This window comes from Anguilla anguilla, chromosome 7 (genome assembly GCF_013347855.1).
Source record: "Anguilla anguilla isolate fAngAng1 chromosome 7, fAngAng1.pri, whole genome shotgun sequence".
NCBI lineage: Eukaryota > Metazoa > Chordata > Actinopteri > Anguilliformes > Anguillidae > Anguilla > Anguilla anguilla.
Window position 1 is genome coordinate 16,287,759 of NC_049207.1, and position 27,204 is coordinate 16,314,962.

Sequence of the window (27,204 nt, forward strand, 5' to 3'; positions counted from 1 at the left end):
TATGCGACTTGTATCTTGTATGTAATGTTATATGATGCCATGCACAGTGCTGTAAAGTTACAGTGAAAAGGATGTTGTATGTGGTTTAAAATATTTTGCTTGTTGTGTACTAAAGATTGGTTCTACACTCTTTACCCACAGGAGCGAGAGAATCATGGTCTTATTATGAAGATTTCTTCTCTTCAAGAAGAGGCATGCAATCTTAATTCTCTGTAGATGTCTCTGGGTATCTTTGATTAGTGGTCTGTGTTAACTACCTGACATTGTCAGCATTTCAGTTCATTATATTACATGGTTGGGTATAAATATAGCTTATGTTTTTTTTTGTAAAAGATGTTGTATTTGCAAAATAATATTTTGCAGTAATAGAACAATCTTACAGAACATCAAGATCAGCCAGGACATTGATGACCTTCAGAAGAAGATGATTGAACTATGTGACCTAAATGCTGATCTCCAAGTGAGTTCACTTCCTGGTGGTTCAGATTGGGTTCTGAGCTTCCTAACCCTATGACAAGACTTCTTAGGTCCACCAATGAATGTTATGACCCACTGTACATTAAGACTTATCTGGATAACAGAACATGACATGACATGACATGACAACAGGCCATTCAGCCTAATGATGCTTGCCGTTTTCCTGACTAAGTTGTACCTAGTGATCTGATTACCTACAGACTAGATACAATCTAACAGAAATGTTTAAGATTACTTTTTGCATCATGGATTATTTGCCTTTCAAAGAGCCTCTTAGCTTCTGGTAGTTCTTTTTTAACTTTAGAAAGTATATTACAATATTCAGCCTTATTACTCTGTGCTGTCGTTTTTATATATCGTTATACATTTTTTTTCCTCAAACTGTCCCATATGGCTTTGTTCATTCTTTGTTCATGCTGCTTCTTTAATTTATTTATCTTTTATCTATTTATAAAGGATAAATAAAATTTATCTAGAATAGTATCTGTGTAAGTTCCACGCCAGTTTGATTATGATCAACACTCGCTATGATCTGTCTTGCAAATTCAGTCAAACCACAGGTTGGCATGATATGAGAAATGAAACCTGAGGGCATGATTTGAGCAAGGGACTGTGAGGGAATTTATAACTTACTTTTGCATGCATGTTTACATATGAGTATGTCATGTTTAATGTGTTATAATCTGAAATTGTATGCACAATGTGGCTAAGGCTGTCATAGGTTTTGCCAAGGCATCATGTCCTAGCTGAGCAATGCTGGATGAAGTGTTGAGGCGGGATGTCATGTCCACTATAGAGATTAGGATACCGATTTACTAAATTTTGTGAAAGTGCCCTTGCATAAAGAAATGCATATGTATCAAGGGCAAAGCTGCATTGTGGGTCTATTCCCAAGAAACATTCTTTAGTCAGCAGTTTCACAGATTATTTCTGGTTAAATCATTTTGCAGCCTAGGGCCTGAAATTCTTAATGCACCTGTTGTCAGGTAAATCTGATTCTGGTAATTTTGCTGGTGTCATGACATGTGTGCAGAAAACATATTTTTTGCAATGGTGTAATATCTTGACTGTGTTATATGGAAACATAATTGCTTGGTAATGTGTGCTGTGTGCTGCTGTGGTCATGATTGTGGTTGCGTGATGTCATGTCATCTCTTTGTGCATGTAGAAAGTGATGTTTGCTTGCCACGCCACGGCTGTGTGCTATAGTGAACATGAGTGTGGCTGTGCTCTGACTCTCTCTCTCCTCTTTATTCCAGGTGCAGGTCCACTCTTTTGATGGCATTCTGCATGACAGGGAATCTTGTGTGCGAGAGGTCAGTGCTTTTCACTACTCAGAACAAAAATGCATTCCTCCTGGCCCAATCAGAGCCTTAACAGTGAGTTCCAGCTTAGACTGAAACCTTTAAGCAGTTGACTGGGCTGTAAAACTTCAGTCTGTTCTTCCAGGCCTATACTTCCTAGAATGCTGTAGCACTAGCTATATATGTACTTTCTTTACCAACGCCCCCACATGAATGTTAATGCAATGAGTCAGAACATTTTTTCTTTCGGCAATGACAAAACTCTGAATGTTAAGCACCCCATGGTGAATGTTTGTTGTGTAAATCACGTAAATGCGGGCGAGTGCCCTGTGCAGTGGTCAACCGTGTCAACTCCGGCTACAGAGACCACAGTTTCAGTATTTGAGGGGGAGCATGAGGCCAACGGGAGTACTGGAGTATTTGCATTAGGCCTCAATACTACTTGAGGTCAGTCTGGAGGCACCGAAGAGGCTGAACATGACAGTGAGCCCCAGGAAAAGTGCTCATCCCAAAGGACATTTGCCCACATGCCCACTGTACACTGTAATCTGTGATAACAGTAGCCCTGTTTCCGTAATTTTGTTTTCCGTGTAAAAGTGCTGCACATACTTGTTGGTGAGCGTCTGCAGATAAGCGGTTCCTAGCTGAGGATGTATCGCATACCAGCAGTTTATTTGAGCAGAATGTTCATCAAGTGCATGGATTCACTTTCACAATAAAGTCTAATCACTTCATGAAATCTTCATCCCTCAGTGAGGTTGCTGTATAACAAAAAGCTTTTGATTGTGTTATTGCGTTACCTCAGACAAATCTCTTTTTTAGTATGAAATTTGGCCAGACAATGTATTATACATAAAAAGGAACTGGTCAGTGATTTTAAATGGCATGGATCCCCAGAAAAGCTGTGCTTTGATCATCATTGTGGGAGACTGGTTCTGCTCTGTATAAGGTCAGAGACTGGCATCACTTAATCCATCACTCTGATGTGCGGGTGTTTCTGATAGCTCCAAACGAGGAGTGTAAATTTAATGGCATCCTGGCGAAACCAGGAGAAGAGTTGGCTAGCGTCAGACTGCCCTTTACCTCATGAGAAAATATTGTTCGACTGGAATCCTTCTTTTTTGAGAAGATATAACTGTGATTCTGTCCCTCCACAGAAGTGCAGGCAGATAGAGGAGCTAAAGGCTGTGATTGAAGAGTACTCATCTGTGACTGAGGTGAGACTGTTAGGGAGCAGCTCAGCCCATTCACAAAATGGCACCTCAGAGGTCCAGAGCTACATATTCCTTGTCCAGTGTTTAACCTTTTAGTCTATTTAAGTGTATTTATTATGTTATTTACCTTGTACAATGTCTATTATGTCAAAGCAGTTTCTGAAGTATTTGCAATGTTTCTGTGTGCTTAGAGTATATTATATCTATATCTGCATTTGGTGTACGTTAAAGGAGTTTCTGTGTATTAAGAGCGCTATTTAGTGTTGTAGTGCATTTATATTAATACAGTTGAGGGGTGTTTATATTGCAGCTCTGTGTAATATACAGTTTTTTTAACTGAGTGTATTGTTTTTGTAGGTGCTGAGAGCTGAAAAGACTAAGCTGGAGAGCCAGATGCAGATGATTCAGCCAGATGTGGCAGCGTGAGTATACGGAATACCACACTCTGTGGACAATACCACAATTCACAGATATTGTTTTCTCTGACCGTCAGCTGTTCTACTGAGTCTCTTGTTCACTTTCTCTCTTTATCTCTCTCTCTTTTCCTCTGTCTCTATCTCTCTGACTCCCTCCCTCTGTGATGTGCTATCTGTTTCCTGCAGTGCTGGCCTCTCTCTCTCAGTGGCATACAGACTCAACCAGACCTGTACAGGGTCTCTACAGGCAGAACTGGCTCTTGCTCAGGTCTGTTTTTACATTTCATTTAATGTCTGCTTTACGTTGGCCTCAATGCTGGGATAGATAGTGGTTCTGTGTTGATCCCGAGTGCAGATCCTGAGTTACATGTTGGGTCACTGTTTACTGTAGATATCAAGTTGAGTGTTTGCTTATTGTTCAGTCATGTCCGTACTGATAGTGGCTGAGTTTTGGGTTGTTTTCGATCCTGGATGGTTTGCTACATTGGTGTTTTACTGTATATACTCAGTTAGGTGTTTCAGTGCTGACGTACTGTAAAAGCTGTCTTCTGGATAGTGGGTCAATTTGGGTTAATTTTAGGATTGGGTTAGATTCTGGGTCAATGTTGTGTTGGCGCAGTCAGGTTAGAGGATGGGCCAGGGTTGGGTCGCTGACACTTGGTTTTTGCTCTCTATAGGGTGCTGAGCGGATATCCTCTCTCAGTTTTGCCTCGCCGTTGGATGAGACTTTGGACAGGGAGGTGCTGTTGCTCCTTCAGGGTCCCACTCCTGAGCAAATGTCCATCCAGTTCAAGAATATCCTCAGCAAACTGGTATGACGGAGGCCACAAGTCACACCGAGTTCATCAAAGATAGAAATTCCTCACGCAACACTGGTCAACAACACCGAAGTTACAATATCCCCTCAGGAAAGTATTGGGACTAAGACTGGTCCATACCATAGATCCGTCCTGTAGGTTTTCATTCCAACCCAATTTGATTCTACTGATCAGTAGCTGAAGGCAATCTAGTTGTCGAATGAGGTGTGCCTTGTTAGGGTTGGTGTGAAAACCTACAGGATGGTAGATCACCAGGAACAGGGTTGGGCAGCCCTGCTATAGGATTACGCTCACTGCAAATGCCCCTCACTTGTACCAGAGTCACTGCAACTGCTCACTGAGTATGTTATTGAAGTGTGGTGTTGAATGGGGTAGGTGTGGAATTGGGGAAGTGCATGAGAGGTGAGGGATTTGTACAGCTCCCATACAGTGGTGGTTTTGTTTCCAGGATGAGGACTTTAAAGAGGACTGCTCCTCTGTGCTGTCCAAGCTAAAGCAGCTCATGGAGGCACACTCAGGGCTGGACCCAAGCACAGAGCAGAAACTTCTGGTAAATGGTCATGCAGCCCTGGCAAGAAGGAGCCTGTAGTAGACATTTTCTCAAATGTAAAATATTATTTTGCTCATACATCATACATAGCATGGTTTGCATTTTGTGTTGCAATGCTAAGTTACAGATTGAATATTTACATTGTGTTTTGTGACGAAACTTATTTGCAAGAATGCTTCTTGACTGACAGATTTTTGGGTGCGAGTTGTAGTGTGGCATGGGCATGTGTTGTACATGTGTGTGTGCATTTGTGTGTGTGTGGGCGTATGTGTGCTCCTTTGATTTTGCTCTGTGTTGCTTGTCTCAGGCCCTGCAGACAGAGCTTGAGCAGAAGAGGAAAGACTGGGGCCACAGCCTGCAACAAGTGGACCAGTACACAAACTCACTGGAGAAGGAGCTCATCAAGCTGGCCAGCAACATGCGAAGATCTCGCACAGAGATCTTGCACCTGTCAGTCAGGTAACCGTGAGGAGTGCAGCAGAGTGAAGGACAGCAATGCACACCACTCTTGTCTAGGGATCCTGGCTAGTTGTCCTGGGGGACATGCGTGGAAGGGGAGAAGTCATGCATCTGTGATGGTGACACGTTTGACTGTTTTTCTTTGTTTCCCTGGAGAGGGCTTGTTTCTGCTTGACCTTTGCCCTGCTCAGAATGTCTGGCTGGCTGGGGTCCTCCAGTGTGTTTGGCAGCTGGCTGCCTGCCACAGCTGCAGGGCAGATTTAAAGGGAGCTGTGGACCCTGCCACAGCAGTCCCCCAAGCTTCTGCTCTCTTAGGGGTACAGCAACACTGCAGGAGGGATGGGGCACTGCATGGGCCTTCGGATTGGGTATAGCGTCAGACAGAATGAGAGCAGTGTGTTGCGGACATATTGGATAACGTGTGTCAGACAGATTTGGCATAGTTTGTTGGGCACAGATTGGAAACTGTGTGTTGGCGATAAAATAGGTGTAGGAGTGTTTGTGTGTGATTGTGGAATTTTTTTGTGGTATTTTTCAGTGTGATTGTCTGTGATTTTCTTGATTAAGAAGTGTTTTGTGTGTGTGTGTGCGTGTGCATGCATGTTGAATGTTTTATGTATGTATGTGTGGGTGGGGTGTTTTTCAGGGTCCAGGAGCAGGAGAACCAGCGGCAGCAACTGCAGGAGGAGCTGGTGCATCTGAGAGCTCCACTGCCTGAGGGCAAAGAGGCCAGCGCCCAGACAGAGGACTTCCAGCAGCAGGTAAGACCGAAGAGCTGAAGTGGGGAGAAAGAAATGTATCATTGTAAGGTGGAATTCATACCAGATTGTGGAGACGGCCTTTTTCGATGCACTCGAGAATGCTGAGAACTCTGACGGGGAGGTTAGAGTAGGCACTTCAACAACTCTACAGTCTCACATCACACATTTTCACTTCCTATTTTAACAGCCTTGCATTTTGTTAAAGGAGGGGGTAGGGGCCTGAATAAAATGAAGTGTGAATGTGTTCTCTCTGCAAATGTGAATGTGCATTTGTTCACTGTGAGTCTGTATGCATTTTACTGTGGCGAATGCGTGTACTTTTGTGGTGCATCCGTGAGTGAATGAGAATAGGCATTTGCTTGTCCATGTGTACATGCACAGCCAACTTCACTGCAATTCATGGAATTCTTTATTGGTCTCTGTCTGTAGGTCATAGAAGAGTCTGATGGGCTCTCTCTGGGCTGGGAGCAGGATTGCATCCCGCAGATCTCTTGGAAGGAGGAAGAGCCTAGCATCAGGAGAGAGGAAGAGGAGCGGTCAAGCTTCAGGAGTCAGCATGAGGAGCAGCCAATCTTCAGGACGGAGGAAAAGCATCAGCTAAATTCCGGAAGGGAGGAAGAGGAACAACACAGCTCAAGAGAAGAAACGAGAGTCTCAGACTTCGAGGAAAAGGAGTTCAGAGATACCACAGGTGGGGAAGATGACCGTAGCATCTTGGATTGTGAAGGGCAGGAGTTAAATGAGTCTAGGGGCGAGGGAGAGGGAGCGTACTTGAAGGACTCGAGCTTTCCTCATTCCTGGGGATCACCCCAAGGTCAAAGTGTCAAGAGTGAAGAGCTGGGTCAGTACCATACAGATCAATTCTATCAGTTCTTCTATAGATCACATCTATTGTCAGTGCTAACCTGGAGCTGTATTTCTGCTCCCCTGTGTTTCTGCTTCTCACTTGTACCTCTGCACTAACTTGATTTATAACTCTGCTGCTACTATAATGACCTTTCCTTTCCTTCAATATCCTTAAAGGAAAACTGTTCAGAATTATTAATGTTTTTATCCTTGGGTTTTCTGTGACCCTTTAGATGTGTGTAGAATGATTTTTATTCATCATGTGCAAAAAATTTGTTTGTACTGTAGGCATTTCTCAAAAACAGTTTCTTCTCTCAAAACCAGTACTGATATCTGCATAGTCATAACGGCATTGTCTGGAATTCAGAGCTCAAGATTGGTCCAATGAACACCCAGTGATGTTTTCACTAGTTCTGGGTAGTTGATCTTGCTAAGCAAGGTGACATTTGTTTTATGTCCGTGGCATGTTGAGTGGATTAGCTCTTTTATCTTTACCAAAGTCACAGCATAACCTTGACCCTCAAAGAGCCGGGATGTACCCAGAGACCTGGGGCGTCCCACCTCAGGACCACTACCTTGTATGGGCAAACCTGCCTCAAGAACCCTGCCCTCCACAGGCTGTCCAGACCATTGCCTTCTATGGCCTCTTGTGAGACTTGTGGCAGTTCACACTCTCTGACTCTGAAGTGGTGAACGGTTAGCTGTCAGTCTCCTCTCCAAAGCTGTCAGGGCTGCTCTCACAGTCAGAGAAGCTTATAAATGAAGTCTGTTTTTAAACCCGTGGGCCATGTTTGGTATGGACTTGTAAGCAAATTAGTCTGGTCCAAAAAGGTTGTCATGGAAACTATTTTGATGTACCAGCACTGAGAACATTTAAATGATCCCCCTCTCATTTCATCTCTTTATTTCAGAGGGTACAGACACAATAGAAACATATTTAAGAGGACATAGTGACCCTACCCAGGTAAGTTGTGGTCGCTCCTATATTCTGTGTTCTTTGCCCAAACAGACAATCATCCATATTCCTTTGACAAGGCCTTTTCATAAGAGTTTGTTTTGCTAATCTAGTCCCACTGCACTCCACCTACTGCTACAAAACTCAACCTTTTTTCATATAGCTAAACTTGCAGCTAGCTTGGAATACATAGCTTATGTGCTAGTGCAAATGCGCTTGTAGCCTTTTTGTTGGGATGGAGGGCTTGTCTGTAATTATAGGTATTACATTGCTTGCTACATTTGCTGTTTAAGCACTTACCTTTGAGGTTACCCTTGATGTGCTAATCTTAGGTAGCCGTGAGGGCTTGAGCTTGTAAAATTTATGCTTGTAGATTTGTGTGTTTGTGTGGGTGTGTGCCTGTGTGAGTGTGCCTGTTGCAGTGATGCAGTTGTCTGGGTTCTGCTGCAGGATGATAGGCTCCCAGGATGCTCTGGGCCTCAGGATTCTAAGCATCATGCTACTCTTCACGTGCTTGACCTTCCTCAGACTAATCTTGTTGGTAAGACCTCCACCATAATCTTCCTGGTCCCCACACTCAGCATATAGTCTGGGGTTATGTAATGGCTGAGTGTAACTCCAGTATGTTATTCAAATCTGTTTTAAGGGATATGGTAGACAATATATGCATAATAGAGGTTCCATTTGTGCCTGTCTGTGCTGTTTCCATGTATCGTGGTCAGTTCTTTTATTTGTGAATAATGATCCTGATGCTCCTGCTTTGTGTCTATAGAAGCTCTGAACCTGAACCCCCTGCAGCTACATCACACTTCCTCTGAACAAGACCTGGTCTTATCTCCTGGACACACTTCCTCTGACCAGGACCTGTCCATTTCTTCAGGAGACCCTGAACCGAAAGGGGATCTCACTATGTTGCCTGAGCACACCGAGCCCCAGCAGGGCGAGATGGTTCCCCCTGTAGGACAGTGAGTGAATTGCCTCTGTCATGACTGGTAGTTATACATAGCTTTGCTTTATCTGTAGAAGAGTGCGATCTGCACTTGACTGCATTATATATAGATGTTTGTGAATAAGTGCTCTTCTCGGAATATGATTCCAGAGTCTGTCTCTGTCTTCCTCTTTCTCTGCCAGTCTTTTGCAATGCAAATTAATGCCTGGGATAGGTGGGGCTCAGCGTAAGAGAACCCTTTGTGGCAGGCTACAGAGAGGTGGTTATTAAAGTCTTTTCAATCAAGCTTTGCATACCCACAATGCACCTGCAGCCTCTGCCTGGACAGTCTCTGCCAACATTCTGATACCACACTGAGCATAGCCAGCTGTTTCCTGCTGTTGTGAACATCAGCTTTTTGAATACTGGTGGACATAGAAACGGAGCTCCTGTCCTCTGCTCCTCGGTCAGGACCTGCCTGGTATCGGCCTGCACGCAGGGGGAGTGGGGAAGAGGAGGAAGTCTGGAGGACGCGGCGGCGTCCAACATGACAGAAGCTAAGGTCAGTGAGGAGGAAGCACAGCGGTGGAGAAACTTCCTTTTTTCTCTTGTCATAATCGAGGAGACGCAGAAATGTACTCTTCTCTACTTCCCCTTCTCTTGCGCTTCCCCTCTTCTAACGCTCTGTCCTTTCCCCCCACCCCCAACCTCCTTTTAACTTTGGTTGTTTCACGAAAGTGTGTTTCAACGGACTGCAGCCCGGTCAGGAGTGATTTATTTAAAATTCTTTGTTGTGATCATCAGCATAAATGCTACAGAGAAGTCATCCTTCTGAAGGTACAGAGAATCATTTCTCTCACTCACTCTCTCGCCCTCCCTTCACTCTCTCGCTTTCTCACCCTCTCTCTCCGCCTCCCTCTCCTCTCTTGTCCTCTGCTGTGTAGCTGAGTAATGCTCTCTCTGTTTTTTTTCTTTTGTGAAGTGCTCTATCTATCCCACCATCAATTTAATATTTCAAATGTAAGGTCTGATTTAAAAGTGTATGGTATGTGCAAAATGCGAGTTTCTTTTGGTTTTACTTTTTCCTGATTGCATAAGGGAGGTGGCATACACAAGCTAGGCACTTCTCTGAGATGGAGGAGGTAGCGCAATGGGTGAATATTTGGTTGGATAGATACAACATACATAGATCTGTGGTTCTGATGTATCACGGCATTAGTCTATCTGATAGGAGGCCTTAAATGCAACAAAAAAGTCCAGATTTTTTCATTACCAAATTATCTTGTGTAATTGTATTAGCTGTGTTGTCCAAGGCACACCTGACGCAGTTTCTATAAGGGTCTCATTATAGTGGTGGGTCCCTGTTTGTCCAGTGTGAGTGCCTGATATTTAGTCTGCCTTATATAAGTGTTAATATATTGAGTGGGCTGAGTGGGAGCCAGAATGAAGAATGCACCCCCCCAACCCCCCTCCCGCATGCTCAGCACTGTCAGTGTGGGGGTGTTCTCAGCACTTACTGGCAGCTACAGGGTTCATTCTCAGCTAACTCATTATGTAAGGAAGAGGCCGGTCCTCCTCTTTTTCTCTACACTGAGAGCATTTGGTTCTTGGATGCAGGTATGAGGTATGAAACTGTGTCTGTGTTTGGGGGGGGGGGGGGGGGGGGTTATGGGTGTGGGGTTGTCACCCTGTGTGTGCCTGTTTGGGTGAAGGTACTATATTCTCAGGCCTGAAATATTATGTGCATAGTGTTTTTATAGGGATAGATGGACATTTGCATGCATGCGTGTTGTTGGATAGATACAGCGTACATAGATTTCAGACCGTTAAGTTTCTTTGAGATGCTATATTGAATGACAATGTTTTTGTTTCAGTTTTTCTGTGATACAGTAACTGAAATTGATGAGATGCATTGAAATGAATTGATGAAAGGGTGACTGGTGCATATAGCACCAATTTGTTAGATTCCAGTTTTGGTTGAAACTGTGTGCATGTTTTATAGGAATGTTAGGTTTGATAAAATGAAAGATTTCACTTCAGGGTTTGTTGAGTTAAGTACATTTGCCCTAAACCATCACTGGACCAATTCATTTTATTGGTCCCATTATCGGTTACCAGAAATATGACACATCAGAATTACACCAGTGCTACTGTACTCTTAGTGGCTAATCGTACTGTAACTCTGTTTTTTCACACTTTGCACAACTCTGGTATCACTCAAGGCTAAAATAGACATGTGACAAATCTTGCATTATAGTGACGAACATCAACATTGTCTTTTTTTATTTAAAAAAAAAAAAAAAAACTTTCTGTGAGCTCTGATAATCAGATATTTTGTTCCCTTGGCAATTTGATAAGTCTGTAGCAACATAAGTTAAATGGCTCAAATTAATCTGCATGTTGTTGAGAATGAACTGAAGGCTGTATTCATTGAACTGGCAGGCATCGGTTTAAGATAAGTGCAGAGTCACTGTCCTACCTGAACGTTTGTGTAATTTTGGCACTGTGCTGATCTGAAATCCTGTACTTTACATTTAACCGGTTGGCAGTCTCACCGTTACAGGAAATAAAATTGTGGCTGTTCTGTGCTAATACTCCTCTTCCATTCCACAGAAAAGTGTGATAAGGGAGAGAGTCATTCCAGCATCATGAGTCACCTCATATGTAAACGGTGTCTCACCTGAGTATCTGAGTCCATCTGCTCCCTGTGATATACTGATCCTTTTTCCTTATCAGTCTTCTGAAACAAATGCCTTCATAGAAAGTTGACTGTAACTCCAAATTCAGTCATCCATTAAAGTAATTTCTTAATAGGTGGTGCTTCATAAACCTGTACTATTTGGTCCTTCCTCTACTGTTTTCTTTAAGTGGACCCTCTCATTTTTTCCTTTCCTTCTATATGTACTTACTCAGGACTGGTCCCTGGGTCAGTTGTCTGCCAGTGCGGTCACACTAGAGAGGTGGGTGTGCATGGATCGCATGAAATGCACCCATACACTTCCTTTGCACTGTGTGATGTAAAATGTGATAAATTAACTGATGTAGCAATGAAGAACAGTATAATTAACAGATGGAGTAATATAGCAATGTCAGTGATATAACTACATACTAATAAGCAGTCTGAAGACCTTTAGTGTGTGCTGACTGTTCCGTGATTAGATTAATAAGTAGTCCAGTAATGAAATGCCACTTGGTGCAGTTGTCATTCTCACTGTGGTATAGTATTCACTCTGGTATTTTGCTTTTGTGATCTATGAATGTGTAAAAATAATGCCTTGTGTGTCTCAGTGTCAATCTCCGGTCAGTGACAGAGGAAGCAGGACAGGTTTCACAGGAGAAGGCTCAAATGGCAGGTAAGAGGTCTTGCATGGCACAGCTTGAATTCCTGCAAATACTCCAATGAGTGTATGCAACTGAGGTATGCACTCTTGTTCTCTTGCTCTCCCACTCTCTTTCCCTCTCTCTCTTTTTCTCTCTCTCTCTTTCTCACACACACACACATACATTCTGTCTGTCTCTCTGTATTTGTCTCTCTCTCTTCCCCTCTCTGTCTCTCTCTTTCCCTCTCTCTCCTATCTAACCCTGTCTCATTTTCTCCCATCCTCCGTCCTCTTCACAAGCAGGCAGGCAGGCAGGAGGAGAGCACAGCCCCCAGTCTCTTAGAGGCTCTCCTCAGCTAGAAGATGGACAGACTGAAACGCCTGCTGATGTGTCCAAGGAGTCGAAGGAGAATTCGGCTCTAAACTCCAGCCTTACAGGTATTTCAGGTGTTTTGTCTGACAGCTCTGTTGGGCATGCTGAAATACAGTTTGGAATTTTGAGAGGGTTCACTGAGCATAATTTCTTTTGAGCAGGGTGTAATTTTGTGTTCGCATGCATGTGTGTGAGAGAGGGATGCTGTTAGGGTGTTGGGCCTAACTGTGCCCGCGGGCGGGTGCGTGATTTCAGATGATGGTTTATCCCCGCTGCTTGGAAGCCAGAATGCCCGTGCTCCTAAGAGAGACTGCCTGACTCTGAGGAATAAATTTAAGAGAGAACTGGTAAGAGCTACAATTTATTCCATGAACTACACTGCTTGTTCTGAATGTTACAGCTCCGGTATTAGAACACTGTGGTTGTGATTTGCTAATGCTGTACATGTGATTCAGGTTTAGTTGTACATCAATGAGTTACAATGTTCAACCTTGCTTAAAAAAGAAAAAGAAATGTTGTTCTTCCTGTCCTGTGAGTAATGTCGGCACATTCTGTGCATGCCTGAGTGTTGTTTCTTAAGAGAGGCTTTAAAGGCATATTCCCCTAAATATTAAAATAGCATGTTTTTGTACTTGCACTGAGAGATCATTTCGTTATTTATATATATATAGAATTACATATATTTGCTAATTATTTTTTGCCATTTCCACAGAAATTCACACACCTTCTCTCACAGGTACTCTAAGGGACCTGAAGTGCCACAGTATTCACAGCCCTTCTGAGACTGAATTGTGCACTAGTGATACTTTTCAGCAGTGAAATCAAAATAAGTCCTGGTAGATAATTATTAATTGGGGAAGTGGTTTATTATTATTTTACAATGTTGAGTTATTACCTTAATAATAAACTAAAATTGGCACTAGATACAAACAAGAACAGCTTCCAAAGTCACTATGTTGTCAAACAAGAAGAATCACTGTTCAACCCAAGTGATTTATACTTGTAGTTTTGGGCTGTAGTTTCTCCCCCCTATATATTCCATTGTATTTGGCTGGTCTGCACGTATAGCTCATGTTGAAACTTAACCATGTTTTTGTTGGTTTGCTGTCCTCCCTGAGAAGCATCCAACAGACTTGCCAAGGTCTTTATAAGGCATTTTAAAAGTTTTCTCCCTGAAGGAATAGCTTACTTGCTGCTCATCGTGCCATGGGTTCCTCCCGTCGGTTAGTCCCTCTCTGACAGTGTACCTGAGTTTCATTTGTGAGTTGAATACCCACTAACCACATTACTGCTAGCAGAGCCATCAAGCAAATGCTCAGTGGATCGTGGCTCAGTCTCGTATTCACTTGGCTTGTGAGCAACGTTTTGTCAGAAGCTCCCAGGAGTTGCAGAATTGAGATGTTGAGGTTCGATTTTTCAGGAGCTTTCTGGCAGCATGGAGGCAATAGAAGAGCAGAAGACGCAGGAGGAGTTTAGTCAAGGGATTGAGAAAGAAGGTGACTCATCCTCGCAGATTTCTGTATATTCCGCTTGCTTTCTAACCGAAAATGCTTGAGATTAATGCTCTCACACTATCTCTCCAGATGACACTCCACTCAATTCTGAAGGTACAGCAAGTGACTCAACCAAGGAGGAGAAAAACAGGTGAGTGGGATTCATGTCTTCACACAGTCTATACCACTGATAGCAGTTTCTTGTGAATACTGTAAAATCAATTATTGTCTGTTACTGACACTCGTGCTGTTTTAAAAGCATAGCCCAATAGTCTGTCTTTAACAGTACTTTTTAGAACAATATGTTTAGTCCTCATATGTCAGTTGCATAATGAAGGTATTCCACTATAGTCGTCCACTGATACCTGTCCTGTTATGAAGCTATATGGTGGTGTTTTGATTGTATATTGAAACCTTTGCTTTTGTCCTCCTCCCAGCATGTCTCCTAGTGATAAAGAGGTTGAGGTAAGTGTTAAAGTTACACAGTATGTGTTTTTGAATATCATTGCCTTGTTAATTTAAGGCCTGGAGGAGTGCAGCTGTGCTGTAACTACTGTTGGTTCACTGTGTACAGTGTTTCCCCTTCAATAGCCTTTATGGAGTGCTTAAGGTTATTGAAGAGGAAAAAAGTATTTTCCATGTCGCATGAAGATTTCTGAACTGTGTTATCATGGAGAAGTCCCCCCCCCGCAACCCCAGTTAGCCAGAAAAATGCTCCCACCAGCAGAGAATGATGGTAGTATGTAAGGCTTAATGTGGAGGAAGTAGCCATTTATGTGGCTGTGAATGGTGGCATTAAGCTCTGAAGCCCTGGTGTTGCACAGTGATGACAGTGGTCCCTCTCCCCACCCCGCACCCCCCATCCCCCATCCAGGCTGAGTTCCACCGTCTCTCTCTTGGCTTCAAATGTGACATGTTCACCCTGGAGAAGAGGCTGCGTCTAGAGGAACGGTCTCGCGACCTGGCCGAGGACAACTTGAAGAAGGAGGTGGACAACTGCCAGGGGTTGCTACAGGCGAGGAAGGGGACTGCTTGGGAAGGGCTTAGACAGATTTTTTTGAGACTGGGGGGGACTGCTGGAGGTTTGTGTGAGTAAGGTGCACAGGAAGAAGCATTGGAGTTTAGACATGCCTTCTGAGGACGGGCCTAAAACCTGCTCTCTTGTTCCAGATGCTGCTGCCCCTGTGTGAAGAAGACAATAAGTCCATGGAAATCATCAGCCGCCTGCAGAAGAACCTGGAAATCCTCATTCAGTCCATGTCTCGAGTGTCTAGCCGCTCTGAGATGCTAGGAGCCATACATCAGGTCAGACCAGACATTGGAGTCTGCAATATTTTGTATTTTGCATCTTAAGGCTCTGTGTGTGTGTGTGTGTGTGTGCGTGAGCATTTGTGCATGCGCGTGCGTGGGCTAAAAAATCCATGTTCACTGTGTTCTCCAGGAGAACCGGGTGAGCAGAGCGGTGGAGGTGATGATCCAGCATGTGGAGAACCTTAGAAGGATGTACACTAAGGAGCATACAGAACTCATGGAACTGAGGGAGTCGCTAGTGCAGAGTGAGCGGTCCTTTAGCTCCAACACTGACAGAGGTAGCTGCACCTCTGTACCACTAACCTCCGTAATACCCACAGGGTGACTGAGGCCACATTTTCCTTCAAAAAAGAAAAAAGGAAAAAGTGTTTCAAATGCAAAACAGTGAAATGGCTTACACAGAGATTATTTGGTCTTTTACACTGGTTGTGAAATCCCCGGTTTTGCATATTATTCTGCCAGTAAGGCTAAAGGGCTTTTTGCATGTCATTTCCATTTTCCTCTAGATGATTTCCGGAACAAGAAAGCATCTGGATCTCAATACTATAAGGTCAGTTTGCCCTCTTTCCACTCAGGTCAGGTGTCACTACTATATGTTAAGATTATTTTTGTCTGTATTGTAGCTTTTGAGTACGTCTACACTTCTTGAGTAAATGAATGCAGGTCCATGCTGTGGGAGTAGATGGATAAACACTGTTAATGGGTGAATGCAGGTTATTTCTATGGCCTTGAATGAGTAAACCACTTATTATTATTATTATTTGTTTATTTATTTTGTTGTGTCCTCTGCTCAGCCCTCTTCCCGACGAGTCAGCATTGCAGTTATCCCCCGGAACAGCGGAGGCGCTGTGCACTTTGACATGGTGAGCAAAGCTGTCATTTCTTCCAACTTAATATGCAAGTGCTCCGGTTACTAATAAGTGTGTGGTTAGTATTGGACAGTTTGCTCTGCAGTGGTGGAGTGATGTGTGAAGGGCTGGATTTGCATGCAGTATAGAGCTGCATACACTGCACTCCAGAATTACTTTCTGATGTGTGGTCATGACAACTACATGCCGTAGTGGCCTGGATAGTGTGCGATAGACATGAGGGGATCTGGTCTAGATTTTTAATTTAGTGAATTATTAATTATTTTTCTGTGTGCTTGCTTGCGTTTAGCTAGCTTGTGTGCCAGTCTCCTAAGTAATCCCTACACTCACACTCTATATACTATTAGCCTCACTGTATAATTTATTCCCTACTTCATTGGCATTCGACTGCCCCACCCCCCAATATACAGACTTAATATTAATATGACACAGCAAGCAAAACTGCCTTTTTCTCAGTAGTCTTCTTTGAGCTGTCCAACCACATTTTGTGTGGATGTTACCCTCATTGGTTGCTGCACTGTTTTGATCTGCTGCCTCCATCATCTTGAGACGCAGGACCACACACTTGGCGTTTATACTAAACGATTTCAGATCCAGTCGGTAGCATTAAGATTGTGTCTGTAAACCCCTCGCACTACAGGATCATTTGGGCAGATAATCGGTTCAGACTAGCCTCGAATCGGGAACGCCCCCGTGATTGTCGGGAAGAGCGAATCGGGCACAAAATCGGCCTAATTATCCTCTAGTGTGGGGCCAGCATAACTATGGATGTTGCCACGCTGTCACTCCAATCGAGGCGTGTCTTATATCTTTCAGCGTAGGTCCCGCCCACAAAAACTTTTGGATTCGCAAAAAAACAGTGTTCAAAACTTGGATTAGCAAAAAACAGCGTTCAGAACGTTTGGATTTGCAAAGAAAACTTTTGGATTCGCAAACAAAAGTTTTTGATTCGCATTAATACATTTTTAATTACAAATTTATTTTACTTGCAATAAAACATTTTTTGATTGCAGTGTCAATAGTTTTGCTCTCAAATCTATTTTTTGATTGCAGTGTGGACAGTTTCTCTCAAACCTATTCTGTTTGATTGCATAATAAAGACACAAAAGTAACTCCACAGGTTATGTGCAATGCATAAGGCAGGGTTTGTGTTGGCTATGACTGGACTTCAGCACATCACTATCTCTATTTCTGCCTGTAGCCCAAGTCACAAGAGATGGCCGAGACAGAAATGGACAAAGCAACCAGGAGGAGCTCCTGGTAAGAACTATGGTCTCATCTTGAATGTGAGGTTGATGATGCTAATGAGTTATGGTGGATATTGTGGTGTCATGGTGGTGGTGGTGGTTGGAATGGTGGATGTGGTGATGAGTATAAGGATAATTATGCTGGTTGTGGTGGTATTTATGATAACAACGGTGATGATGATTATCATGATGTGTGTGGTGATGATAATGATAAGAATCATTAGAACATTGTGATGATGGTGGTGGATATGCTAATAAGAATAATAACAACTATGCTCGGTGTGTTGCTGATATTGATGATGGCAATGGTCATGATTATTGTGGTGATGATGATAATGGTGATGATCATGATCAAGATGGTCGCTGTGGTGTTGTTGTCCTAGATATTCTCTTTCAGTTTAATGGAATGCTGATCGCTGACTTCAAAATAATATTCACTACTGTATTTGAATCCAATCTATATATATATATATATATATATATATATATATATATATATATATATTTCTTTTTTTACTATTCCTTCATATTGCTGTTGATAAATTTTCTTCTTTGTAGCATTCGTAATTGAGGAACTTTTCAATAAAACTGCCATTCTTTGCCTTTACGTATACCATGACATTACAAATATTGCACCTTTGTTTAAATTTGAATTAAATTTTTTTAATCACGTCTGTAAGCCTGAAATCTTTGTGCAAATCTTAATCTTAACATCCCACATTTTTGTTCTACTGTATATGAAATCACATAACTGATATGGAATTTTTGTAAACCAGGCCATTTAATTGGGTGACTCATGACATCAGGGCTGTCCACCATCGTTGCAGGAATACGACAGGGAAGAGCAGCCAGCAGCCCTCTTTAACGCAATTTCTTAACACCTGTGCATGGACGGAAACCAATTATTCCCCTCTAATGAAAGGGTAAGGATTGCCCCATGATGACAGCACTTATCCAGCCATTACTGCCTCCCGTCAACACATGGTTGATATATTTTGATTTTGATGTATCCCATGATCCACATCAATTCCAGTGCCATCTGTGGCCTGGAGTCCCATAGGACAGTGCATTATCATCACCCGGGACATAGGGCTTTATTTGGCCCACTAGTGGCCCCTCTGGACAGTTACTGTAAGGCACCTGTAGCCAACAAGGCATCCAGCGCAGAAGCTTGGCCAACTCAGCTGGCAGATTATTGGGTGGAAAGTAGCAGTACTGACTGCATGCATCACAATGTTGTAGCGGTGAGTCATACATACAGTTAGAATTGTGCATTATAAATGCATTTTGGTGAACAATGGGGAAATTAAATAAAAATGGATACATTTGCATCAACAAACTAAATCGTAACTTCTCATTTAGTGTGAACAATAGCATTTCCTTAAGCTCCTGCCTGTGCAATATCAACATCTGTAGGCTCGAGCAGAAGGACTCCAAATCGGAGGAAGAGAAGAAAGAGGCAACCACGGACAGGAGGTCCAGTCTAACGGAGCTGGGAAGTAGAATCACATCCCTCCTGACCTCAAAGATGTCAGTTAAATTCTGAAACCGCCTGCGTTCCCTTTCCAGCAGCTTTGTTGCTCGCTCTCGTGCCCTGTGCTCTTGGACGGATCTCTACTTGCAGTGCTAAGCCTCATTCAGGGGTGCACGACTCCAGTCCAGACCCCTAGCCGCCTCAAAAAATAAAAATACATTGGTTGAGGTTGCTGGGGCTGGAGTTGTGCACAGGCCTGTTAAATTCTGCTTGAGCGGCGCTGTGGAAGGACTGAGCTATGACTGACTGTCGCTAAACTCTCTCTTTAGCGCTGTGGAGAGGACCTCTGGAACGCTGCTGCTTTACTCGGCTGACCTTTGACCTTTCCTGTTCTTTTTAACGTTACTCTCCCCTCCTCCATTTCAGCATGGGACTCTCCATTCAGTGTGGGCTGGCTATGCTTCTGTTCATCGTTTAACATTTTACTTCTCTGTCACTCGCTCTTTCTCTCAGCCACTCCCCAGACCAGATGGCCTCCCAGCCCGAGGATGTGGGCCCCTCGCTGCCCAGGAGGACCCGGGCTTGGTGGGTGCCAGTGGTGATCGTGGTGCTGCTGGCCGCCTTCCTTGCCATGCTCGCCAGCCTGGCGTTGCAGCCGTCAGTGGATGCAGCTCCAGTGGGAACCGGGGACTCCTGGATGACCATCCAGCAGCTACTGTGGCCCTACACTGGCCTGAGGCACAATGGACAGCCGCCTGTGTGAGGGAGAGTCAGCCCCCTGCTGGTCGTCCACATTTCGGGCGTGGCCAGCCTTGCGCTGGGGGACTGAGGGAGGGGGACGGGGCCACACCGGCACATGAAGAAGCACGCTTTAGCGCATGATGGGAAAGCACTTAGATAGCGCCACCCAGCGCGTTCTGCGGGTGCTGAGGACATTTTGAACCACACCCAGTGAGATGTTGTTCCACTCAGTGCAACGCAACCAAATCATGGAAATGAACTGCACTTCCGTCACCTCACAGCCGTCAGCAGCACTGCCCAATAGCGTTGCCTGCAATCAGTATAGCAGGCCAATCACGTCACAGCGATCAGCACGGTACTGACAAGTCGCGTCACTGCTGTTGGGACAGTGCTGCCCAATGGGAACCTGGCCACCAGCAGAGTGGAGGTGGCAGTTTCTTTTTTTAACTGTTTTACTGTAGCTTTGACTGAACGGGGTCAGATGCACGCTTTGTTGAGGGATGTGGCTGCCTTTATTAGACACATTTATCAGTAAGCAGTGCAGTACCCACTTTATTAAACATGTTTTTATTAACGAGGTAATAAATAACCATTCTAAGACCTAGGTTATCATTTTACTGTTTTAACGGATTAGAATATTGTGTGGGAATTCTGAATATCTATAAATTGTACATATATTATTGTTTGTGATTTGTTATGAGACAATTTTCTCCTTAAGTTCTTTGCTGTGTTCTACATTATGAGTTTATGCACTTCTGTACGTTCCATGACGGGAGAGAGGGATTTGCACAATAAAGCATGTAATACTGCTAAAAGGCCTACGGTCATGAGTAGGTGAGCACACGCGTGGCACACAGCAGGCTGTGAACGCAGTCGGTGAAGAGATAATGCGACTCCTGCACCCGCCGCCACCCGGCCAGAGTCATGCTCTCTTTGAGCATGTGCAGGAAGGTGGAGTGGAACTCGGTGTCATCGGCCAGCTCTGGCGAGAAACTGTCACTCCACTCCTTTATCTCCAGGCACTGGCTCCTCTGAGCGCCCATTAAGAACAAAGACCACGCCTCTTCTGGCACAGGCCCCTCCTCCAGGTGCTGACATGCCTGTAGGGGATGTGGTAACTGTTGTAACCATAGTAACAAGAGAACCAGGAATTTGTTTTTTCTCCCGATTTCTTCCTAAAAACACAAGGCATCTGTTAATGTTTTAAACGTTATTTACATTATAGTAAATTACCTAAATGGTAAACTATCCTGCTAAACATAAAAAACTACAATATTGCGGCATCAATTTCTCCATTGTCTTCCTGCCTAGCTTTATGTAGTAACGCTTGCTGTTAAAAGCCCGGGTATCATTCTCCATTCCTGGAGAGACCGCAGGTTGTGTTTTCATCCAGCCGATTCAGGCCTTGGAAACTAGGACTGCGGCCAGTGGCCAGTCAACGTCACCAGTCAGTGAAACGCATTAATACCAGCAGACACAGAGGCCCTCCAGCACTACAGTGTAAACGTGGTACCGAATTGACCAGTTATTTTGGGTCACGCCTTTTAACACCAGTTACACTTTTCGAAATGCAAAAGCAGTAGAACCTCAGAGATACTAACCCTTTGGAATGGGGGAGGGGGGTGTTTTTGGAACTTTAACATTGCCTTTCCTAAAGATATAGGATAAGACATAGCATGGTGATATAACATAATCTGTACTTAATGGTCACTAAAGAAATGCTACATGATGAATCGGGGACAGTGCATGGATGATTTTGTGGATGAATTGGGGATCTGGCCGAGACTTCATGACCATAAAAGGGTCCCACCTTTTCCCGCCTGCGCAGTCCAATTTGTACGAAAACTGCACTTTACACAAGCCCATGGTAAGTCAATGGGTGATGTCACAGTCACTTTGTCTACAGTCTATGATGTGTACTGTATGTACCTGAAGTACTATGTGCTCCTGTCCACAATGTGAATTCCAGCGGCTCCAGGAGAAGGCAGTTGTGGAGGCCATCAGTGCCATCTGTTCATATGCCGTTTGTTCTGTCAGTGGGTCCTGTGGATTGTGGGAAATGTTTAGTGATGACTAATGATAGCCATCCTGTAAATTTTTCCCAAGCATTAAGTGCTTACCTTGGCGGTAATGCTGACGTATTTGGACGAGTGTTCGTTCACAAATATATTTATACCTGAGCTTGTCAGCGCTTTTTGAAAAGAAGAGACACTCATCCACTTTCCTGACACGTGGCTCAGTTCACTTCTTGGGTCAGTGGTTAACATGCACTTGTTGTCCTGCCATAGGTAAATGAAAGCACTGGGTAAGGCTGGGTTTGTATACTTTTAAAATGCATCCTCCTTTCATGCCTAGTCTCCTTTTCATTCAAGGAGCTGGCTGACATGACCGGGAATGTTCATACTGTTTAATTACTGGAGAGGATGATTATGTCTAGATTCATTCAAGCAATTTTCTTGTGTTTGCTTATTTCTGCTCTTCCTTGTAAAGGAAGTAAAGCAGATGGTCAGTTCCAACTGTGTTCCACCCGTCTGGTTACAATAAAGAATCAATGTACTGATACAGACGGTAGACCCTGGCTTGCCTTGATTGTGATGCTGACTTCAGTAAGGCCTGCAATGATAGTCAGCAGGGCATAGTTCACTCCCAGTGGCCGCAACTCCCAGGACTGGAAGGGCACATTCGCGTAGGAGTCCTGCAGGAATGTGAAGGTCCGGAAGGAATCCATCTTGAATGAAATTGTCCTGGTGGGCGCATCATAAGTGATCTCATAGGCACCATCTCTCCTCCACTGCAGAGCTGCAGGAGAACATTGGCAGAGATGGCAGTCCTGGAAAGTACGCTGTTCAGACATGTTTAGTAAGATACGTCCAGCCCAGAGAGGGCAGATATTTATGTTGTGGTGCAGTCTTCCACAAAAAGTGAGGCCTGACTAAAAACCAGATCCAGTTTAAAATCCTGTACACTATTCAGATAATAAACACTGCTTTCATATTGATGTACACCCCTGGACTGCCTGCTAAGTCCCACCTGTAGGATCCCAGCATGCAATCATGGGGTCCTCCAAGAAGATTACAGAATCAGGCAGAGTCATAGTGATCCCAACTGGAGGAGAACTGGAAGGTTCTTCCTTCTTGGTGATGGAACTTTGGATCTGGGCCTGATCTGGTGGGTAAGGAAAAGCCTGAAGTCCAACATCCAGAATCTGGACAGAGAGGGGCAGGATGTGATGCTCAGCACAGGATTCAAAGATTCATAGTAAAAGTTCACCTCATTCATTGCCCCCTAAGAACTGATTCAGGATCAGCTAAACCAACCGCTTGCTTCACTGGACAGTGATATGGGTCATACTTGGCTAATAAACCAATGGTCAATTACTTATTCTGTCATGTAGGGGGGCCTCCAACTGGCAATTGGAGTGACAATTCAATTCAACCATTGACCTGCGGTATAACATAATGTTGGATAAAACTATGAAAGTAATATTCTTTTACAGAGCTTGTAGAGATATAGCATTTTAGGAAAATGCTAACCCAACCCTAATCCTAACCACAAGCAATTACTTCAGGTCAGTTTTAGGTCTGTGTTTAGAGACATAGTTTGTTCACCTTTCTCATTTCCCAGCCCTTTATCAAGTGAGACTGGGGCGGTAGATGGAAAGCTTCAAAATAAAATACTCCACCAAGAGGCATGTACTGGTACAAGTCAACAAAGTCCACCTCCGGGGTATTAGCCACAGGTTCCGGGGAAATGTTGACAGGGGCTTCTTCAACTGTTCACAAACACAGTGATACATTTTATCAAAAAGTCATGAGAAAATACACCCATTTAAGTGTTAACTTACATTCAGAAGAAGGCCAGAAAATGACTGTGCACACAGGGGATACAAATTGGTTTTAAAAATCACATTAATAACTGCCTCCTGAGATGAAAGAGATAGTGAGATGTCTCTCACCTGCTGTAGCTAATTCCTCTGCTGGGGTCTCAGTTCTGTTCTCTCCTTCATCTAGAGTGGGCTCCTGTGAAACTGTGCTCCTCCTGTCTTTCACTGAAGCCACACTCATAGAACTCTGTTACACAAAAACACACCCTCAGGCCTACACACAAAAAACACCCATTGTATAGAGTAAAAACATACTGTATATTCAGTGGTTCCCAAACAATGAATGAATGTCATTACTATTACTGTACTACTTCCATATGAGGGTTTCCAAATAAGAAGCAGAAACAATAACCAGGTTCTTTTGGATTCATGGAATAATTAATAAGCTGTATGGTAAAATTCTATTTGTAGCACTCAATATATTACAACTAATTTATGAGTACTTAAATAACTATAATTTCCACTTAATTTCCATTCAATTGTTTAGAAAAATATTTTTCCCAAGTTACTTCCTGGGATCAGCATTTGGTTAATTTCAATTACTAATAAATAGACTTTAATTATTTTTTTAAACAATAGTTACTTTCTGATATTTGCATTTAATTATTTGAAAATTGTTTTCTTCACAAATAATAATATAAACTATATTTATTCCAGGTCTTTTGAATATGGACTACTGGAAAAGAAGATAACTCATTAGCAGTGTTGTCTTACAAGTTGTTCCTTACATCCCCTCCACAAACCATTTGCCCTCCTTACCACCCTCGCTCCTCACCCCACCTTTCTGCCGTTCGACTTGACCGACTGTGCATCTGCCTCGCCGTTCTCCGTGCCCTCCTCCTCCCCCTGCTCCACTTGTTCCAGTTCAGCCACCAAGAGCGCCTCCTCCGCCAAGGCGGCAGCCTCCTTTCTCTGCACCTCACGACTCAGGGGCGACAGGTGGTCGTAGCGAGTGTGCAGGATGCGCACGGCGATGTCACTCACTGCCAGCTGCTTGGGCAATTCAAACGCCACACCCACGTCCTCGAAACGGATCTCTTTCAACCTGAGAAATGGGGAAAGGGGGTCCTTTTATACCAGAACACCTCCGGATTACAAATCTGAAATTGTAGAGCACAGAGCCAAATCAAGAAAAAAATGTCTTTGTCCCAAACAATTTGGGGCTCACTGTAAATTAATCTAAGTGGGAGTGAGTGAAGTTCTTGCATTCTACCTTGCATTCTTGCTGAGGTTGGACCAGAGACACAGAGTGATGTTACTGTCCCGGATTACTTTTTTCATGTTCCCAGTCTCCATGTCTGCATTAGTGTGTGACCACTAGAGAGACATAGACAGCACTTGGACATGGCAAAAAAATAAATAAATGTGGCTCCTTTCAAATATCTACCTCTATGACAGAGTTAGCTATTTAATAGTACAGCAGGCTCTAATTTCTCTTCCATGTCATAATGTCCATTTGATATACAACATTAGTGATTTTATAGGCTACATACCACCTGGATATAGGAAATAATCATCAGAAGACTCTTCAGTAAATTGAACAAACTTTACCTTCAGTATCTCCTCCGAGGCCAGATTGAGTTTAGAATGAACTAGATTCCGTAGAGACAGAAGGGTCTCTTTGTCTTGCTGTGCATCTTTCTCATCTTGTTCAGAGTCCCCTCTGTCATTCAGCACACACTCTAACTCCTCTATGAGCTACAGGAGAGATTTACCACAAATCTACATTAGACCCAGAAATGCTGTGCAGTGGTTCTCACAAAACACCAAAAATATAATTTGGATTAAAGTGGCAGTGGTAAACTACAGGCCTTTGCCATGAAAGGGATGGTATAACACTGGATATAGCCGGGTGTGAGGCCTGACTCTCCGGCAGTACTGACCCGTAGAGCCTGTGCAATGTCTTTCATAACTGGACTAATCTGGACCTCAGGATCTTCTCTCCACAAATTGATGAAAGCATTGACCTCCTGCGGTATAGAAGGGTTTGGACTCCCATTGCAACTCATGTAGCGCTCCCACTGAACAAGACCAGAGAGCAAAACCAATCACTCTCACAAGGAAAGGACACAGTGCATGAAATGGAATGGGTAACCTGTACTGTACATAGCAATCTTTCAGTGTAAAGATTGACATGAGTTAAGTCTGTGAGGCTGAATTGCTTACCATTACTTTATCTGGCTTACCTTTGCCTTCTCTTTGGTCTCTGCTTGCCATTTAGTCACTGCAAAGTAGTTACCCTCCAGCATTTGGCTCAGTTCACTCAATTCATCTCCTCTGCGCTCTCTGTCCTGTTTATGAAGGCACGCTCTAAGTTGTCACAGTGCTGCTGATACACCTCTCACCAAAACACTTCTACAGGACATAATATATATCTTATCCTGTCATTTGCATTGTACATATTAAATAGAATTTAATATAGTCATGTTATACACCCTCATTGTTAAATTTATGAAGTCACTCTTGTGACGGCAACTGTCAGATAATATGGTCATGTGAAAATGACCCAGGGTTGCTATTATGGCCGGACCTTCTTCTCCAGCCACTCCTGCTTCTCCTGCCTCTTCCTCTCCCTCTCCAATCTCTCCCGCTCCTCCTGCTCCCTTTGAAGACGCAACTCCTCTATAAAGTAAAGTCCAGACAATGTAACACCTCTGTCATGGCCAATATCAAATTAGAGCTCTTCCTTGAACAAAAGTAGCCATACCCTCTTCCTTCTCTCTCCTCTTCTGCTCTTCCTTCAAGGCTTTTGCCTTCTCAGCCTTATTGACCTTGCCACCTTTTTTCTGGAAATGAGCAGACAACTTCCATAAATTACATGATCGAGCAACCTTGATTTGAAACTCAAGAATGACATGTGTCGACTTTGACAGACATGTATCTAAAACTTTAATAAACCTTTTCCCTCTTCCTAATACAGAAAGTATACCCTGCATTAAGCCATTTAATTTAGTTGGTACATTCTGCTCATTCTATTTTTTGTTGTTGTTCTTATTTTTGCTGACAATGCAACATGTCCACCAGGCTTAATATGGAAATAAATATGCATATTAAACACAACATTAGACAGGGAAAAAGAATAAACAATAAAAAAATTAAATTCAAGCCATTGGTTCTAAAGAACAGTGGGAGCTAGTGTAAAGGGTGAAACCTAAGGCAGTTAAGAAATAAGGGTTTGACTTTAGTTCTCAAATCTGCATCATTTAGGTTATTTGATTTAATAATTTATTTTATTGTGAATAACAAATACATTATAGCCTATCATGTTGCCATATAACATTATACAGCATAGACAAATCTGGCCATCTTCTCCAACTCCTCATATAAACTATGATGTGACACTGTCTACCTCCTCATACCTGTCCTTTCTTGGGTCCCTAACACAACAGAAAGAATATAAAGTTAAAAATGACAATCACAGTAGAAAAAGGCATTCGTTGAGAAAATCTGTAAAGCAGTAGGCCTATAACGTATCTCTTGTAATTTAGCGCCTGATAAAATGGTAAGGTTACAACAGTAGTAACATAGATGGCTCGCTACCGAGTGAATTTTGCAACCTGTGCAGCTTATACGATAGCTAAGAGTGATAGTTACATATAATACACTATAACAAACTAAGCACGCATGTTATCAAGAATGTGGATATACGAATAATCGGTATTCAATTAAATAAATCACCATGATGTTCTCCCACTGGCGTTCTCCCCTAAAACGTCCCTGTTTTGGCGTCCTAATTGCTATGGTAACAGTAAAGCATGCGCACTT

The 27,204-nt window shown here is 43.3% G+C and overlaps 2 protein-coding genes across 9 annotated transcripts in view; one reads left to right on the forward strand and one right to left on the reverse strand.

Annotated features, from left to right (window-relative positions):
• lrmp (lymphoid-restricted membrane protein) overlaps positions 1-20,362 on the forward strand; it is a 30,961-nt gene extending 10,599 nt beyond the window's left edge. For 2 of the 8 annotated variants that reach the window (XM_035424793.1, XM_035424791.1), the window contains exons 9-39: positions 142-192; positions 383-460; positions 1,737-1,793; positions 2,939-2,998; positions 3,353-3,417; positions 3,598-3,679; positions 4,089-4,223; positions 4,678-4,779; positions 5,087-5,238; positions 5,885-5,999; positions 6,429-6,840; positions 7,757-7,809; positions 8,251-8,341; positions 8,573-8,765; positions 9,200-9,290; positions 11,642-11,688; positions 12,017-12,081; positions 12,349-12,486; positions 12,677-12,768; positions 13,842-13,917; positions 14,005-14,065; positions 14,352-14,379; positions 14,789-14,929; positions 15,085-15,219; positions 15,356-15,503; positions 15,732-15,775; positions 16,020-16,088; positions 17,296-17,354; positions 18,118-18,264; positions 18,758-18,871; positions 19,329-20,362. In XM_035424793.1, the coding sequence (XP_035280684.1) occupies positions 142-192; positions 383-460; positions 1,737-1,793; positions 2,939-2,998; positions 3,353-3,417; positions 3,598-3,679; positions 4,089-4,223; positions 4,678-4,779; positions 5,087-5,238; positions 5,885-5,999; positions 6,429-6,840; positions 7,757-7,809; positions 8,251-8,341; positions 8,573-8,765; positions 9,200-9,290; positions 11,642-11,688; positions 12,017-12,081; positions 12,349-12,486; positions 12,677-12,768; positions 13,842-13,917; positions 14,005-14,065; positions 14,352-14,379; positions 14,789-14,929; positions 15,085-15,219; positions 15,356-15,503; positions 15,732-15,775; positions 16,020-16,088; positions 17,296-17,354; positions 18,118-18,264; positions 18,758-18,871; positions 19,329-19,578 (3,351 nt within the window). In that variant the 3' untranslated portion in view covers positions 19,579-20,362. The remainder of the gene's footprint in view (positions 1-141; positions 193-382; positions 461-1,736; positions 1,794-2,938; positions 2,999-3,352; positions 3,418-3,597; positions 3,680-4,088; positions 4,224-4,677; positions 4,780-5,086; positions 5,239-5,884; positions 6,000-6,428; positions 6,841-7,756; positions 7,810-8,250; positions 8,342-8,572; positions 8,766-9,199; positions 9,291-11,641; positions 11,689-12,016; positions 12,082-12,348; positions 12,487-12,676; positions 12,769-13,841; positions 13,918-14,004; positions 14,066-14,351; positions 14,380-14,788; positions 14,930-15,084; positions 15,220-15,355; positions 15,504-15,731; positions 15,776-16,019; positions 16,089-17,295; positions 17,355-18,117; positions 18,265-18,757; positions 18,872-19,328) is intronic. The other 6 variants (XM_035424795.1, XM_035424794.1, XM_035424797.1 and 3 more) reach the window with 6 other exon arrangements.
• cfap94 (cilia and flagella associated protein 94) lies at positions 19,765-27,173 on the reverse strand. The gene is made up of 15 exons (XM_035424800.1): positions 27,118-27,173; positions 26,147-26,225; positions 25,970-26,061; positions 25,626-25,730; positions 25,323-25,460; positions 24,991-25,137; positions 24,653-24,756; positions 24,220-24,484; positions 23,512-23,626; positions 23,165-23,328; positions 22,587-22,761; positions 22,141-22,355; positions 21,677-21,835; positions 21,486-21,599; positions 19,765-20,656 (listed from the first exon to the last, which is right to left on the reverse strand). The coding sequence occupies exons 1-15, from the start codon at positions 27,118-27,120 to the stop codon at positions 20,381-20,383; spliced, it is 2,151 nt and encodes a 716-aa protein (XP_035280691.1). The 5' UTR covers positions 27,121-27,173; the 3' UTR covers positions 19,765-20,380.
• Positions 27,174-27,204: the final 31 nt, after the last annotated feature.

Excerpts from the sequence above, each read along its gene's own strand:
- cfap94 (XM_035424800.1), bottom strand. Across the intron at positions 24,485-24,652 it reads AACCTCAGCAAGAATGCAAG|GTTGAAAGAGATCCGTTTCG; the intron begins GTAGAATGCAAG and ends CCCATTTCTCAG. Across the intron at positions 21,600-21,676 it reads ACGTCAGCATTACCGCCAAG|GACCCACTGACAGAACAAAC; the intron begins GTAAGCACTTAA and ends CACAATCCACAG.